This window comes from Pagrus major, chromosome 8, assembly GCF_040436345.1.
Source record: "Pagrus major chromosome 8, Pma_NU_1.0".
NCBI lineage: Eukaryota > Metazoa > Chordata > Actinopteri > Spariformes > Sparidae > Pagrus > Pagrus major.
In genome coordinates this window covers 17,417,428-17,436,434 of record NC_133222.1, presented here as the reverse complement: position 1 = coordinate 17,436,434, position 19,007 = coordinate 17,417,428, and the positions used below count along the sequence as shown (strand labels likewise).

The 19,007-nt window shown below is 39.8% G+C and overlaps 1 protein-coding gene across 1 annotated transcript; it reads right to left on the bottom strand.

Moving 5' to 3' along the window:
• Positions 1-2,838: 2,838 nt before the first annotated feature.
• slc6a13 (solute carrier family 6 member 13) lies at positions 2,839-18,831 on the bottom strand. Its single transcript, XM_073472888.1, has 15 exons — positions 18,586-18,831; positions 13,567-13,776; positions 12,685-12,819; positions 11,219-11,359; positions 10,477-10,558; positions 10,039-10,171; positions 9,584-9,718; positions 7,127-7,230; positions 6,860-6,984; positions 6,487-6,599; positions 6,133-6,270; positions 5,675-5,777; positions 5,168-5,268; positions 4,713-4,883; positions 2,839-4,155 (listed from the first exon to the last, which is right to left on the bottom strand). Exons 1-15 carry the CDS (start codon positions 18,590-18,592, stop codon positions 3,991-3,993), a joined length of 1,863 nt encoding a protein of 620 aa, XP_073328989.1. The 5' UTR covers positions 18,593-18,831; the 3' UTR covers positions 2,839-3,990.
• Positions 18,832-19,007: the final 176 nt, after the last annotated feature.

Below are 19,007 nucleotides of genomic sequence, written 5' to 3'. Positions count from 1 at the left end.
TTTGGTGTAGATTAAGATTTTGCATCCAAAACTATTTTATAAAATATGATAAATTGGTTAAACAGTATATAAAGTAGGCCAGTTAAAAGGAGCTCAGATTCAAGCAGCTATACCGTTAAAATGCTGCTTGCATGTCAATGCATCATTATATTAAAGGTGCACTATGTAGTTAGGAGGAAGAAATTTTAATCAGAAGAGAAAGATCTTCATTGACTGATTTTTAAAAAAATGTTTTATAACTAAACAAACTAAATACACAACCGGACCTTAACCTTATACTGTTTAACTTCAACTATTACTACTACTACCTTATTTAGGTTTATTTTTGAAGCACATTGAGTTTACGCTTGTCGTATGAAATGTGCTATATAAATAAATTTGACTTGACTTGACTTTGACTTATTTTCCTCTGAGAACAGCTTGTTTATTCAGTTATGGTAGAACTAAATATTTCTGAGTTTGTATTATTACCTAATTAATGTTGTAAATATTAAACGTTTGAATTTCTCCTTCAAAACAAAAAGTGCCAGTTTAATAAAGTAATGAAATATGTAATAATATTACACTGTTCTGAACAGAGAGTACTTTTACTTTTGATTGTTTAAGTATAGTTATTGATAGTATACTGATAGAAAATATAAAAATTGAATGCAGGACTGCAAATGTGGCATTTTTACACTATGGAATTGCTATTTGTACTTTTTGAAAGTGATGGGATGAGATGCATGAAAGTAATATTGCAGCATCCATCAGCCTGGATATTGTTTGTGAGACTGAAAAATGATATGTGCAGACACGGTAAACAGGCGCACCCATTCCCTGAGGCTGCACAGTGACAACCAGAAGGAGCCCACATACTACCTGTGAGGGGAGGCGGGTTTCTATTGGGCTATAAGAGTAAACACAATGCACCAGTCTCCTGACTCTCTTCTTCACCCTGGCTCAGTTTTCAGTGCCCTTTTCATGACATACTTTTCAAATGAAAATTTCTTAATCATTTTTTTCTTTGTAATCTAAATGCAGCAGAGAAACTCCTTCTAACCTTTTAACAGTATTCAACTTGTAAGAGCTTCTCATCTCACAAGGAGCCCTCCACACGTCGCTTATTTGTTTTTGTTTTTTTAGGCTGTTGAAGTTCTGTGTTGTTTTGTTGAAGAAAGAGCTCTCGTCCTTGGGGAGTACAAACTTCCTCAACTCCTTAAATCCTTTTGAATTTTGATGAAAGGGAAAAACAACAAACAACACTGAGTGTAGCAACAAGACAGCTGCATAGTTTTTCATACCATCAAGGTGAAGTGAAGTTGCTTTCAGATTAAACCGAATAATGTATACTGTTTAAACATCTCTGATTAGAGAGTGTGCACTCTGCACTTATTGATGAAATTCACTTTTTTATTTCAGTAATTTATATGAGAAAATTGTTTTGGAACAGTTTTGCTTAATACACCAAATCCTTGATGCTCTGTAGCTCAGAGCTGCACTCCATCTACAGCCTTATAATTCTGGTACTAAAACTTCACTAAATGTCAAATTGAGATATAAATTTTACTTCAGCAGCACACAATGAATCCTGTCAGAACATTAAAAGAGTGCAACCCCGGGCGATTCTTTATATTTCTGGAGATTTTTAGTACTTTGAGATGTGAAGAAATGACAGCATAAAGCTGATTTGTGTTAGTCACACCATTTCCCCAGCGTCACTGTCTATAAATAACCTTTTGTATGAGCCATTCAGATTTCTTTTGTATGGTTAAACACTTGTCTTACTTCATTCCAGAAACTTGCTGATGTGAAACAACACCCAAAACAGCCTGCTGCTTTGAAGTTGTGAGGGGTAGCGAGGTAAACTTTCCATAAAGTGCAGTCAATGGATTTGAGAAAAATATTAAGTGCATTCCAGAGACAGGAAATGATATAAAATTGAAACTGAAATTGAAATGACAGAACACAATAAATGATATAGTATGTCATTGGATGGATGGACTTTAAAAACTAACTGTTCACATATCAAATGAGACATAGCCTAAAGCCCACTACATTGTGTATACATCATTGTATTACCTAAATTACAATGTGTTACATTGTAATGTGGTACATACGTTTTTTTTTCATGATCACTTATAATATGTAAAAATGTAATTATGGAACATACATTACGCTAACTTGGCAATGCTTGACTTATCATTTCCAAGGGAATTAAAGGGGCAATATGTGATAATTTTACTTGAAAACATTCAGAAATTAACTCAAAGCATCAACAGAATGGGTAGAAATGGCAGTTTTGAAATTATGATGTTCATGTATTGTGTTTTGTGTTACAGAAATATTCACTGAAGTTAACATGATAACCTGGTCCCCGAGCTCCCACTCCATACAACTAGCTGCGCAGCTAACTGAGCTAACTGCAGCTACAGTTAGCGGCAGTTTGCAGTTACTATGGTGATATGTTGCCCTTTATTTGTTTTGAGTATGAATTTGACAGGTAGCCAGTTCTTACATATTGCACCTTTAAGGCTCCAAGAAACAGACTGTAAAATGTTAATCAATTACAATACAGTGGCCCACAAAATAAAATATAGCATATTTTACTTTGTTGTACTGTTGCAACTTAGTAATGCGTTGCTGTGTTGACTTATAATTGTCTTATATACACCATAACATCCTCCAGTGGCTTAAGAATGTCACTGTAAATGAGTGTATTGCATGAATTTCAGAATATTTCTCTTTTGATAATCAAAATAGATAAATTCATTATTGTATTATTTATGTGCTGAAAATAAATTGTATATCCCACAAAATATAAACATATTTGAAAAGAAGATGTGAAGAAAGAAAATGTTTCAAATGAGGGTATTTTTTTTATTCAGTCATAAAAAATAATTTTTAGCATATAAAAGTTACATATGTAAAAGTGTTCCCTATCAGTAATCAATGATCATATATTCATTCCAACATCTAAAGAAACTCATTATTATACAGCGGAGAAAGAGTTTTGGAATGAAACCCTTCAACCAGCCTGCCATGTTAATATTATCTATGTGGCACAACTGTCTCCTTCAGGCACTTTACATTTTATTTTCATACGATTCAATGCATTAGAGATAAGGCAAATCGACTAAATTAAAATCATGTCAATACTCAGAAGATCATGTAACATGTTTATGCAACTGTTCCATACAGCAATAGAAATAAAAACAAATTGAATAAATGAAAATCATAACATATATCTGAAAAAACAAAAATAATAACAGAGCTTAATTGAGTTGTGGTCAGTTCAGCTAAACGTAAATTTAAAATCCAATTCTTACATTCTAAAGCATTGGTTATTAGTATGCTTTTGTAGGATTTTTTTTTTATTAGAAAAAAATACATCCTGAGATAATAACTCTCTACCATACAGTAAAAACAGAGCTGTCAGCATGATTGGATTGAAAGATGGAATACAAAATACGCCTTTACTCTGTATGCATTACAGACGTGCTTTAAAACACATTCAAGTGAACTTTTAGGATCTGCACACTCACGAGACACCTCTTCTGCTTCCTTCACAGCAGATGTTAGAATCAAGAACTTGAATGTGATGTCAGACTAATCAAACTTTAGAGACGTCCACAGCACAAAATAAAAATGCTTCCTTAGAAAGCAGACGCGCTCAAATTTTAATTCTTAGCCACTGCTTAACAACAATGGCCACATTTTTTCAAACGTACATGTGACTCTGCTACTGGCAAATGAGATGAGAACCATTTCTCCAAAAAAGGATGTGCTGATGCCATCATACAGTATGGCGAAGGTGATGTACGAAGGAGAAAGCTCCAGCAGCAGATCAGCAGTGACAGGTCAGGTGACTCTTCAAGTCTGCACTGCGCGTGTTTCGCCACCTTGCCTGGTGAGGTATTGTAGAGAGAGTTGGGATGGGGCCAGACAGAGTGTCAAAGCTCAGGAGTGACCTTTGACCTCTACAGGGCTCTGATTCCGACCCTCAAGTCTCTAGCAATGAGACTCCTTTTCATCAACGGGAAAGTAGCCGTCCTTAGTGGGAGGTGCTTTCTGATGGAGGCTGTCGCCGTCCGCTGCAAAGATGGCCAGCAGCTTCTCCTGTTCTTGCTTTGTCTTCGGCAGCTCAGTGGAAGGAGTGGTCAAGAGAACAAGGCGCTGTGAATGAAAAATTCATAAAACAGAGGAAAAACTGAGAAAATGTATATCTATTCATTTTTAAACAAAAGAGTGCATGGCAGTAGAAAAACTGAAAGGAAATGAAGAGAGAAAGAAACCGGTATTACATCCAACAAAGGTTCCCCACTGTAATCTAACCATTGGGGTTATTTGGTAAAACGATAGACCACAAGAAGGATCTTTGATTATTTCTGCCATAATTTTGACTCCATTAAAAAAGAAAAACCCAACACATTAACTGACAACTTTTAAGTTCTTACTTCATTGATTAATTGATTGGTTTGGCCACTAGGGGCAGTGCAACAAATTACTCAGTAAGCAGATTCATAGCGCAAATAGCATTCATTTGGAGTCGTGTGTCTGGCGACCCAATGAATGCAAGTCCCGTATTTACTGTTCTTTGAGTTCTGTTTTCTACAGCAGCTCCTGAAAGAAATATCTCCCTCTTTAGCTGCTAAATGTCAGCTAAGGAGCTGAAGTGCTGGAGTGACAAATGCAGAGCCAGCAATGCATGTGCACCATTGGGTGAAGCTTACCTCTCTCAGTGTTCCAGGGGTGTAGTACAGCTTCACTGCGATCCAGACAGGGATACACAGCATGGAGGACAGGGCCAGGATCCAGCCTATGCCATTTCCCCACCATGGGTACACATATTCATTGTTGTACTTCAGAGGTGAGTACTTGATCAAGGCGAAAGCAAAAGTTCCCTGATAACGGAGGCAGAGAGAGAGATTTCACGGTTATGTATGGATGGATGTTGACTATGCCACATGCCTGATATTTTAAATACTAGTAGGTGACAATAATTCTCAATTGTAACCGTATTCTTATCATATTTTTAAGATACTGATGAAAAGGCTTAATTTAAAAGGTTATTTGATTTAGTTTGCAAACATTTTAATGTATTTTCAAAGTCAGCCAGCAGAGGCTGCTCCTCTCTCAGGAGAGTCAATTGTAAAAGCATGCAAGTGAAAATGAATGTGAAACCCACAAAGCATGTTGCAGGGGTGAAGAAAAGCCAGCAGTATTTGATGACAGGGCCGGGGCGGTAGCCAATCATGTCTTCTATGTTGTCATAGAAACGGTCCGCACCTGTAATCAGGGAGAAATGAAGGGAACGCCATGGAGAAATACATCAATATCTAACAATTGTCTGTGTTGAGATTCACTCTGTTTAGACGGCAGAAATGGAGAAAAAACCCATCACATTAATAATCCAAAGACAGGAATGCCTTCGTAGAAACCATAAAATTGGCTTTAACACAGTAGGCTACTTTACTGTGATTTTTTTTAGCTCCTTTAATTTATTTTCCTATTATTGGTTTTATTCACTGTATAAACCAACTGATTGAAATAACATTCCCCTCAATAAACCTTGAGAAAAAAGCCTTTTGTTTTTATTGATTGGCAGGAATGAATAGGGCCTGGTGAGAAAAAAGCCTTTGTCTTTTAAATGTCCCATTCATGTGTTCCCAAACAGCCTGACCCTCACACTCACCATAAATCCAGGCAATACAAACAGTCTCAAAAATAGCCACGAAGAGCAGACACATCCCACTGGCTGCATAGTAGTCAAAGAGCTGGAAGACGTACATGCCTCCCTGTGGAGACAGGCAAACATGGGTTTATACACTGGAGGTGCAACCAGCAAAAGAAAACCTGCTTGCAGCCAAATAATGAGAAAAACTAAGATGGAGAAAACAAATATTGTGTTAAGAAGATCCTGTTCAGATGATTAACAGTTAAAGAAACACTTCTGAACGTGACGGGATTTTAGGAGATTCTGAGAGCTGCTAACAAGAAGCTGTAGTAGGTAGACACAGGCACTTTCGCTATTAAATAAGTTGAGCTTAGAATCTCAAAGACAAGAAAGGCTTCACTTGCTGTACAATTACCCTTGTTTGAGCAAGATAACACGCTTCAAAAACATTATAAAGTAAGGTCACCGAGACCCACCTCCGTCAGCATGATGAGCCCCATGAGGAAAGACACCACAGCCACTGCCAGGATAAAGAGCTCCCTGCGGTTTTTACGCCGGAAGGTGGAGGGATACATGTCCACCATGGCTGTCACCAGGCTCTCCACACATACAAACTGATCAAGAAAGAAACAAGAAGCATGAGATTTTTCAGACACTGGATAGCTGCATGGAGTGATGATGGCGTTTCAAACTTTTTAGACTTGACACAACTGGATACTTTTTAGGAGATCTGTGCACATTCCCTGGTGCTTTGAAAGAATGCAGTTTGAAACTGTAATATTGGAATTCTCTGTTTGTGTGTTTTTGAGTGGTGCATGTCTTTGTCTCACTTGACTGTCCAGTCCCAGAAAGCAGATCATGATGAAGAAGCAACAGGCCCATAGAGGGGAGAAAGGCATCATGGACACAGCACGAGGATAGGCTATGAAGGCCAAACCTGGACCTGAGTTTAGACAGATTTTAAAAGTCATTTTCTCATGAGAAGTACCGTCATTTATTATTCTTGCTAGTATTAATTTCATCAAAACCACAGAGACTATTGAGAGGTTTAAGAAAATCCATCAACTCAAGTCTTTGAAATAATTCACCAAAGCAAATCAATCTCTGCCACAGACCTTTTCTCAGATAATGTCCCTGAGGATAATATACAGATCAGTGTGAGTGCAGTTACGTATTTTCATAAACAGTGAAAGAAAAACCAACCAGATTCAGCCACTTCTGAGATAGGCACATTTTGCTCGTAGGACATAAAACCCAGGATGGAGAAGATGGCAAAACCTGCAATAAAACTGGTGCCACTGTTCAGGAAACAGAGGGAGAGGCAATCCCTGGAAAAAAAACACAGAGAGGTGCATATAATGATGAGGAATTGGACGTATTAACAGGTTGATTCTCTTCATCTAAAGATTACAGAGGAAGGGAAGGAAGAGTTAATCGTTGTGCCAAATGCATCATCCTTTCAGTGTTTACTTGTAGCAGTTGTTGTTATATTTGTTGTAACTTCCCAGTGCAGTGAGGCAACCCAGGCAGATGGCATAGGAGAAGAAGATCTGAGTTCCAGCGTCCATCCATACCTGAGGCATAACAGAACAGAAACAAAGTCATCAGATAGAGAAAACACATTTCAAAGGAGAAAATAACAATAAAGCATTGTTTGGCCTTTTCATGGCTTTATTCATAGGGCAGCATTGAGAGATGACAGAGAGGGGGGAAACATGTAGCAGGGGGCCACAGGTTGGACTCCCTGGGTCGCTGCTGCAAGGGCAACAGCTCTGTACTTTGGAAGCGCACTCTACCGACTGAGCTACTGGGGCGCCCCAAGCAGAATCTAATCCAAATTGGGATGAGTTAGTTGTATCTGCTGAGAAAGTACTGTATGTGCTGAACATTTTAACAAGTATGTCCAAAAATCAACTTTTAAAAAGTGTTTTTTTGAGGAACTATGTAAATTTATTCATACAGACTAAGCTCAACCTACAGCATTTCTGTTACCAAACCAGCTTTCTGAGCTACATTGTTACTACGTTTTTTTCACCAAATTCTTACGACATCAAGTATTGGGGACTACTCTGCACCGCAGCAGCACTAAGTGATGTCCATTGTAAGCTTGCCGTGTACCCTACATGTTGAGAGAGAGTTACCTCCACTCACACCACCTCATCACTTTTTAAAAACTAAATCGAACTCCCAGACTCTATCCATCTCAACCTTACCCTCCTGACATCACCCACCCAGCAAAGTCTATTATCCATCCCGGTCTCTCCGAGGCATGAAGTGCAGTACTTTTCCACCCTCTCTTTGAACACTCTCTCACACTCCAAAATTTAAATAAGGTTTCTCTTTGTGCTTGAGATTCTGGTGAAGTGCTCGCAGGGCACTGGGGCATGCTTTAGATAGCTGGCAGTCAGTACTGAAGATCTGATTGACCGGGGGTTCAACCAACAACACAAGCTCTGGACACAACATTACACAAAGGCAGGTATTCCCAAGGCAACAGCTCCACTGGCCTAGCTTGTTGGCCTGTGCACACAGGGCTTGTATGCATCCCCAGAGCCCTGAGAGGGATTAAAGAGGGCCTCTCTTTTTGATTTCCACATTAGTTGCAACAGCAGGAAAGACGAAATGTGCCTGTTACCACCACCATTCTCAATCCACTCTATTTCCTTCAGCAGTGGATAAGTTCTTGACATTCAGCAGGACAAATTATTAAATGACACTTTCCCCCTCAAGAAAAATCGGTGGCAGCAGTGCATGTTCTTGAAACTTCAGGCATATTTTAGGTTTAAGTTCTTGCCACAAAATGTGATAGAGATGAATGGATGGATACCAAGAAACATCAGGAACAGGAATTGCAATCTGTCTCCTTAATTGTTTGGCCACTTGAGGGCAGCTGAAACAAGCTGTGATCACAACACTGACACAATTATTAGCATTTAAAGTTGATCTGTTAGCAAACTTTTGCCCATGTATGCATCTAGCAAATACAGTAAAAACATTAGAATTTATTTAGTTGTGTTCCTGGTCACCTGAGCAATGTAAGTCCAATTTTGACTGTCCTTATAGCTCTGTTTTAGGCCCCACAAAGTCTAGTGTCTGCTGCACTGTGAGTGTGGCGAGAGTGAACAATGCAGTGAAGTTGCAGGCTGGAAAACAAAAACAGTGATCTATTGTTAACCATGTCCGCGTACTTTTTATTTGTCTAAACTAAACCACGCCTCAGTCAAAGGGGCAACAGATGAAAAAAACTGATGCTGGTAATACCGCTTATAAAGACCTACTTCATTGACAATGTAGCTTTTCTCAGCTCTTTCGGACAAGATTTGCATGAAAAAAAGATACCAGCTCACTATTGTGAAGTGTGAATTATCTTGCATTCGTTCCAGGAGTAAAGTCAATAAAAAGCTTGCCTTAACTGCCAACTAAATAGCCTACACAACCCACAACAATCATGCTATTTTATAACAACTTCCTCCACCAATCCAGCCTTAACTGGGATCTTTTAGGTCACAGGGTCTGTATCTTCAGACCAGAGAGACACATACAACAGCTTTGCCAGAGTTACACATGGGATCTGCTCATTTATTTGCGAAATAAAATCGCAGAGACAACATTTTCTTTTTGGAGCCAGGAAGGACGGGCTGTTGAAAACCAAAAAAGGTCAAAAAATAGCTGTCAGTATGGGTTAGAAAGACCATGTCAGCATAGATGTGTATAATTAATCTGTAGGGCTTATTGTCCCAATGCAGTATTGTACCAGTTTTAATATCATGTCCCCTCAGAACCAGGACTTTTATGTGTGCATGTGTGTTTGACGTCAGAGCATTTTGGAGAGCATTAAAAGGCTGGTAGACGTGACATCATAGCCGTTGTTTTGATTGTATCGGGCATACATACATGTGTCTGTTAGCAACTGGATGTCCAGCCTACCTGTGGGTCGGACAGACGTCCCAGGTCGGGGTAGAGGTAGAAGTGGATTCCCCTAGAGGCTCCTGGCAAGGTGACACCTCTGATCAGCAGGATGATTAGCATGGCATAAGGGAAGGTGGCTGTGAAGTAAACAACCTGAGGGGAAACAGCAGCACCTCCTTATCACATACATGTCTGCAAGACTTATGACTATGCCTAACTTTCAGCAATTGAATTGTGTTTAAGCTCAAATTTGAATGTTATATTGTGTTAGATCTGTGACAACGCTTCAAAAGCTATTAAAGCTAACAGTGATTTTGCTAGCGGCACAGTTTGTGTATTATTTATTCCTGCTGCTTCTGTAATAAATGCATTACAACAGGTGTATATCAATCAACACCAGAGCAAAAAAGCTTATATGCCAAAGGATTTCTACTGTCTAGTCAATATCTGATTATCATGAATGGAGGATTCACCTTGCCAGTAGACTTGACCCCCTTCCAGATGCAGAAGTAGCACACGACCCAAGCAATGGCTAGACAGATCACCAGGTCCCAATTCAGAGAGCCAATGTGATGAATACCTGAGGAAATTCTCAGCACTCTTCGCCTGAGACACAAACACACAGATATTATAAATGTTTTATCTAGAATTAATAATTTACCACATTCAATGTATGCTCACAACTTTTGTCTGGGTCTATAAACAATTCAAAAGGCCGTGTCAGAAAACTTAAAAACTTCAGAACCTTAAGTTTTTTTTTCTTGTGTAACAATCTGGAATATAAAAAACAAAGAATCTGGTACGATTTAAAATAGAACACAAGATTAAATTACTAGTAAAGTTAAATATTTGGTGAACTTGTTGGCGCCTAAGGCCATCCGAGGACAAGGCCAAAACAAAAAGGCACTTACTCCCAGAACTCAATGACAGGAGAGGTGGCGTTCTCATGGTGATTGATGGAGCTATTCCCCCTCTGAAATGCCATACAGGAATCTTGAATGAAGGAGAGACAAAAAGACATTCAATCCTGTGAAGAAATCCAAGCTTTCTCTCAGGTTTCCAAGTTACACACAGGCGAGCGAAACAATGCCACCGCTGAGACGGAGGAGTGAAATGGTGCAGGAGCTTTCGATCCCTTGAGATCAAATTCAACTATAAATGAATGAAATGATGAAGGAAACATCGGCAAACATATATGCAGACAACACTAAGAGTCAACAGCCGTGCTCACGCTTCAATGGTGATGTTTACCAGGTATAAAGTTCACCATGGTCACGGTGCTAGCATGCTAACATTTGCTAAGTAGCATTAAACACACAAGCTGATAGGAATATCGTCATTTTTAAAGTATTTGGTCCTCAACCAATGTATTTGACAAGCAACATGTTTGATCAGATGATGGCGCTTGATGTAAAGTCGGGCAGTCACCAAAGGTATTACAAATCATCCTGAGGGGGGATAAATGTCTACAAAATATCATGGCTATTATTCCAATATTTTTCTCTAAAAGTCCAAAATGTCTGCCTCATGATGGAGCTACAGACAGACGTTGCCATCCAGATGGAGGCCTGGTTAGACCTGATTAATGCCACAGAATATATTTGTCTAGTAGAAGCAGATCTTATGCTCCAGGTATAGTGTCTTGTGTCTCACCTGTGTTCCAGGTGTTGTTGCAAGAAGCCCAGGGCAGATCCCAGGTGAAGGAGTTGGACAGGAAGAAGATGGCCCAGGCTAACACAACGATGTAGTAGATGTTCAGCAGAGCAACAATCACCTGGGTGGCGTAACCCACTCCTGGAAGGAGAAACGTCAAGTTTATGAGTTAGAGCTGACATTGAGGTGCGTGTGCAGCAGTATCTGCAACTCAACCAACTGTGGGAGTGCAGATTGACGTTGAGTCACCACGTGGAGATGGCAGTTTTATGTTGAGACATTTTAGGGGACGCTACTGCAGCTATATTGTTGAATAGATTTGTTGAAACCCAGTCTGTTTACGCCGCTTACAGGAAAGAAGACAAGTGCTGTTGAGGCTTGCCGATGGGCCTGCTGACATGCCTCTCCACGAACTGGCTTGTAGGTAAGCCAACCACACAAGTGATTTTCTAGTCTTGGAAGCCAGTTCCAACTACTTCCGTCTCTTTCCGTGTTTTTGTCTTTGCTACACACTCCACGCTAGGACCAGTAAATTAAACACTCACCCCTAGACCTGACTAGTCAGTACAATAGCCATGAGTTTTTCTCCAGTGACTCCCCACAATTTTGAAGTGGTGTCAAGAGTGTCCTAACAGTTCCATTCATCATAGACAAAGAGGCACATGTTTGCAGTATTTGATTAATCCCATTCTCAGCTCACCGCTGCCACCCTTTCAAACAACTGCACCACAGGAGGGTAAATTAAATGCAGGGGAAATTATAATAGGCACAATTTTAGGTTAAACTCTTGTTCCATCACAATTGCATGCCTGCCTCGATTCTTCACCAGCTGTCACGCTCTGTGGGTTATGACTGATTAGAGACTTGTTTTAAAGCAGGAAAGGGAACATTAGCCAGTGTTGGTTGCTTGGCAGCCGTTACAGCTACATCCATCACTATCCCACATCTTTGTGGCATGCACATGCACCGACACATTGTAGACACATGTTTGAAATTCCTCCCCCATCCTACATTTTTGTCCAGCATGTTAAGATGTTGTCGCTGGTTTTGTCTCATAAATCTTTGTTTGTATCCTGTGTGGTGCACAAGCAACTCATTGTTTCAGAATGACACACACACTATTGATGGATGCCCCCCCCATACATAAACTCGTAAAAAGCACAATATGTTCATTATGTCATGAAAGTGTCAAATAAACAGATCTTGCTAAGCATGTGCTGTAGTGGATTATTTTATTCCTTCGCCGTCATTAACTTAAAAAATAACCAGTACCGTACCAAATATTGAGACACAGAGGAAACTCCCTACTTCGTCTATTCAATGTAGTTTATTTTTTGGATTGCAGAAAAGTAGCAAACGTTTCAGAAGGCTTTGGATTCAGAAGGCACAATTTCTTTGGCACCAAAGCTTCTAGGCTTGTTTTTTACATCGCTAAACATCCATTTAATGATATTTCTCAAGATTACCTTCAAACAACGGGCAGATTTTCCTCCAGCAGGTGATGCCACCCTCACTGGTGAACTGACCCAGAGACGTCTCCAGGAAGAAGACCGGGATTCCACAAGCAAACAGGAAGATGAGGTATGGGATGAAGAAGGCACCTGTAAAAGCACTCAGATTATAGGAGCAGTTCACTCACATACCTTCAAGATGCTCTCGAGCGATGTAGAGAAAGAGACTGGAGCAGGTTGTGTCAGTTGATTAACACATTTGCATTGCAAAGAAATGTTTATAGTTTTTGGGGTTTTTGGGTTAAAAAAATCTTAATGTGAATGTCATGGTACAAAGTTATGCAAAAAATGACGTCAGCAGAGGAAATCTGGTTACCAAAACAATCAAAGAATTTAACTTCCTATGGAACATTTTTAAAAAATCCAAGATTTTGTTGTTTGGCAGGTTTATTCTTTGTCAGTGAGCTATCCGGGTGCCAAAATGTGTCTTTGGGTGCTCCTTTTCTGTTTTCAGTGAAATATGACCTTCATTAATCAATGGATCATTTTGGAACAGATCACATACTCTATTAACCTGTGTGTTATCTCCTCCTAAGCTAATTCAAAATAATTTCCTCCCAGATGCTCAGCGTTCCCACAGTTGGTTTGCGGGCAATTGCAAAGATGACATTTCCAGAAGACTTATGTGTTTGTGGTTTTCAATCCACAATTTAAGATTTCCACAAACTCATTTGTGCAGGGTCATGGTGCAGCCAGCATTGTTTTTTAAAGGGTAGGGGGACTACACACTAAATACATGCTGTGAATAAAATACTTAATGCAGAAACTGAAGCTTTTGTGTTGAGCAAGCAATGAGAAAACAAACAAGAGATAAGATAAGTTCATCTGAGCACTCACCTCCTCCATTCTTATAACAGAGGTAGGGGAAACGCCAGACATTCCCCAGGCCAATAATTTCTCCAGCCACTGACAGAACAAACTCGAGCTTGTTGCCCCACTGACCCCTGTCTGTCATCTTCTCCTCTGTACTGGGCACAATGTCCAGCGGCCTGCTGTGCCCATTGGAGGGCTCCACCTTGGACATGTTCTCCGTGTCATCTGTGCGCCCTAAAGGTTACATCAGGAAGAGCGGAGGGGGAAAAAATAAACATTACAAAGAAGAAATGGGGCAGAAGGCAAAGATAAAGCCTGCAGGATGGCAAAGGTCCAAAGGTCTGGAGAAGCAAAGTTGCCTCGGTTTTTAATGGCAGTTCCTTTGAAGAATTAAAGAAACAATCCCATAATACATGTTTAGTTTTAATTCAACAAGTCTCTTCTTTATCTGAGTAGCAGAGAAACAAACGTCATCACTTGGAGACAAATCCTGCTCCACAGACAGCGATTTAACTGAATCACCACATTCATATTTTTCCGACCACACCAACAAGAATCAAACTGATGACTGTTCAGTGTCATGAACTCTGTTCCACTGATTTGTATAACATCTGTCATAACACTTAACATATGTTAAACAAGAATTTCAATCACTAACATTGTCAGTTTATAGTAAAATTTGCTCCAAATCACATTTTGACATTTTTTCCAATAGGATAATATGATATGACCATATTATCCAAATATGATTCAACTGACAATCAATAAATGATAATATTGGATTATCGCCCTGCCCTTTTCATAGTTCTCCTGAGAAACACAACAGATGTGGAAGAAATTAGGAAATGTGAAAACCAAATCCTTTACCATCCCAAATGATTTGAACTCGCACAATTTGTTCACAAAGTGTAAAATTGCAATTCAAAATGCAGCAGCCAGTCTTCATGCGAACACAAATAGCTGAACATACCACTGCAGTGATTAAATCACTTCATCAACTCCCGGTGCAAAATAGAAAAAGAAAAACAACTTTACCATTCACCCAATAGTCCTTAAACAATTGCAAATTAACAGTTTTTGCTCGAATTAGACTCATCAGCTCAATAAATGTCAGTTTTCTATGGATTTGTTAAGGATGCTTTGTGTTACTTTGATGCATTCATCATTTCAAAAGCAAAGTCAATGTTTTTCATTTTTTAAAATTTTCATAAGGTTAGGATATGTGTTCTTCTCTTCTCTATTATTCTTTGTATTCTTCTGCACATGCCACTTGTTTCTTTATACAATTTGTCATGTATCTAAAGCACATTTGGTTTCATGTAGTAAAAAGAACACATAAAGTGTGTGACCTATTTGAGGATTAAATCTACTTAAGACCTGCTGGGAGAGGAGAGAAATTCAGGACCTTGGCTAGTTCTCAAGCAGAATTCCCACTCGTCAAATATGCCTGTTTATGTTTACATTTGCTATGAAGTATGTCACTTTTCCTGCATCAGATGAGGTCAGTAATGGCTTGATGTTACGTGACCACGATAGAAGTTTGACAAGACCTTGGCAAGACCCTGTTTAGGGGCCAGTGCTGCTGAAAGAATTTCTCTCTGTGGAGGAAACAGACAGCTCACTGACTGTGCTCACTCCTGTCAGCTTGCATTAACAGGCCTCTCACCAGCCATTCTGTTATCCTCTCTCTGTGGTCCAAATTCAAGCAAATTGGTCATCGGTCTGCAGGAGACATGCTCTGACTAATTCAGCTGCAAGAATCCGTCTCAAACTTCCTTCCTTTACTTTATCTTTCACACATCCACACAAACAAACACGTTACATCTTGCATGACCTGGTCTCACGGGACCAATGAATCTGCCTGTTTCTTTGAGTTCAGTTCTGAAAACAACACAGTGGTTGGAAATCCCATTTAGTCAGAAACCTTGTGTGAAGCCACCTTTAGGAATGAGCACCTCCTGGCAAAGGGCAGAGGTGGAGCACAAGTGTGACTGTGTGTGTGCTGTGTGCATGGGATTGGAGGTTGGATCTGTTTTAGGTGCCAAATTCTGCAGAACTGGAGCCAAATTGTGGCCTGAGGTAAAAATAGAGCTCCTTGTTTTCAGAAGGTATGCTTGGTGGGAATGAAGTCTTGCTTCAACAAAAGCAGAGGAGGTCGTCTGCTCTGTGCTGCCAAACGAGAATCCACAGTGGCCTTGCAGCCAGTTCACAGTTTGCCTCACTTTTTCACAGTTTCTTTGTGGTTTCTATGAAGGCAAACCTGACTTCAAATGGTCCTTTTAATAGGCAAGACCAAATAACATCTTTATTTATAGCATGTGCTGAAATAGCTTTTGTACATGCATGCTTATAGAGCGTCAGAGGAGAGGCACACTGTGAGAAAATATGCCAAGATTAAGAATTACCTCATTGAGGCCCAGAAGAGCTTTATCCCAGGAAGCAGTGCCAACTTCACCTCTCTCTGAAAAGCTGTGCACTGAGCAAGTGAGTGACAGACTGACCTATTGAATGTTTAGTGGTGAATGATTGGATGAATGTGTGGCTGACTTCCTGGACATCATGTGCCCGGCTTTGTCCTTATATACCCATGGTGCTTAAAATAGTACTCCAACAATTTGGTATTGCACTTACAACATTGTCAGGTAGTTTTGAATGGAGAAAAAAATCAAAATGGATGCAGCAAAACCAGCATTTTTTTCCCTGTGTAATCCTAGTGTCTACATTACCCACAATGCAACTGAAGATGCTGCACTACAAGCCTACCCGTTGGTTCAACACATTTGGGACATTGTCCTTAATGGTAACCTCAAGGGGTACTACTTACTGTAGCATTGCACTTCCTCTAGTATGGGTCATGCTCTAAAAACACTGGATCCTACATTTCCCATAATGCAACTCAATAATATATTTCATTCGACTCCCTACTACTCCCAAAATGTGACTTCTTCCAAAAACCTTGTGCCTCCAGTTTTTAACACAAGCTTCCTGTTAGGAATTTTAAGTTTAACCACACCCAACATTGATGTCACAATGTACTGACACACCTGGAGTGCACTTCTGCTTCGCTGTTGCAAGGCGAGAAAGGAAAACAAAGGAGCTCACCAACATTTTCAGCTGCATTTCCTCACTGAAATGTTAGACGGTGCGTTTCATTTGGCAGCCTATCACTCTAACTTCCAGGAGACAGTCAGAGTGAGAAAGGAAGTCGGCAAACGTGATTAAACAAAACGGGACTAAAACATTCATACATCTGTGAACATTTCTGCTGAGATAGATTTTCATTGGCAAGGGTGGTTGCTTAACAATGAAGACAACAACTCCCATGATCCCACACCACTTATGTTGTATTTTTGTAATTGTGAGATCCCCAATGGCAGAAATTACATACTGCGCTTTTTAAATTCCATATTTACGACACATGCTCACATTTCTTAACAAATAAGATGTGTGACAGCATTCTCAACTCAAGGAGCAACTACTAGCCTTAGTATTATATGACTGCTTGTTATCCACACTGAAGTCACATGGTGACATTCCATGTTCTGATAAAATAAAATGGTTAAATACTTCAATATTTGCAACAACAGATTAATTTAGTATATGAAGACAACAAGCTATAAACACAGCTGTTAAAGGTCCAGTGTGTAAGGTTTAGTGGAAGCTAGTAGTGAGTTGCAGATTGCAACCAACTGAATACCCCTCGCCTTAACCTCCCCTACGGTGGCCACCAAAAAGAAGAAGGAACCTGGTGGTGCAACATTGGGGAGAAGAACCTGCTCCCTCTGAAGATGTAAAAGGCTCATTCTAAGGTAGCAAAACACAACGATTCTTAGTTTCAGGTGATAACACATAATTAGGAATATTATATTATATAGCAAATAAATCCCACTAAATTTTGCACACTTGGCCTTTCAGTTGGCTTACTTGTTTGCAAAGCAGTTGCTTTTTCACAAACCAGACTCACAAAACAAATATTTGGAGGAGTTCTTCTGAGCCCACATTCTGAAAGCGTAAAACCAACAAGTACACTGAGAGATCTGCGAGACAATTGTATCATACTTAATATCATAATACCAATATACATAAGAACAATTCCCTTAGGTGCCTGAGCCTGTGGATCTTTGTGGCGTCGCAGAGACAAAGGCACTAATCGGGCATCTCTTCTAAACCCGTGCAAATCAGAGTTACATTGTCATAAATGCCAGTACCCAGACGCTCCCACAGTTAGATAATTGCAGGCTAATACATAACTGGGTTAGTTACATAAGGTGGGGACATCAATGTCACATGTCTACCTATGCGTCATAAGATTTATTGCGGCATGTAATGTTGAATACTAATGACGCAAACAGAAGTTAGAAAACATTAACACGGTTGGTGCAAAGAGAGCTACAAAATAAAATGGCATCAAGAAAGACTTTATGAACCTCTGATGAATTTTAATAATCTCCTTTAATTTCCTATCAGTCATTTTCTGTCACATGTCAAAAATGGCGTGCATTTGTTCTTTTTTTCATTGCAAACAGATATCGATATGTATATACGTGAGATTGCTCTGCAGAAGCTATTTGCTCTGATAGATCCTTCATCTCTAGATGTGAGAAAGAAATATGCAAAATTGATCTCTTTATCGTCTGAGGATGAGTTAAATACAATATAAGCAGCTCTTGTTTTACAGAACATTTAGCCCCGTTTGATCTGCTTTGTGATTACACCATGAAACAGCGTGATTATCAGCTGTGCTTTATAAAAGATTGCCAGATATATTAACTAAGTTAGAAAAGCCAAGCTTTGATTCCTGGGTGCACTTTATACACACTTTTTTAACACTGCAGGCCTTTCATGACCTGGACTGAATGCATGCATGGTTGATTTCCATTGCCAGAGACCATTTCAAACAACAGCCTTCACTGAGCACAACTGCCAGTTAATAAGTAATCAAACAGAAATTACAAAGACATCTATGTCATGTTCATTATATCTCATAAATAGCAATAATTTCATCTCTGACAAACAAATCACTCAAAAATCAAGGGCACTCACCTTTCATAATGTTGTGCAATGACAGCTCCAAGAAGAGAGGCCTTCTCCTGTTTCAGCTTTAACTATATAACATTCATAGAGGGGCGGAGATCTGAGAAACTGAGAACTTTGGTGCAGCCCTCAGTGAGATTTCCCCTCTGAGTTGCCCCTCTCTGAAGACCCCCCTCCCCTTTATCCAATTCCATTCAGACACCCCCACACACAAACACACACACACTCGCTCCCCACAGCACACTAGAGGTCTGTGCTGTCTCAGCGTGGTGGGCTGATTGCGTAACCTTTTGACACACACATTCTCCCAGGGCCTTTCTGTCCGGACAGTATGGATGAGAGGCTGGTCGGACATGTGCACGTGTGTATGCAAACTATGCATATATGCAATGATATCACTCAAATACTACTGAGGTTGGTTTGAAAAAGAT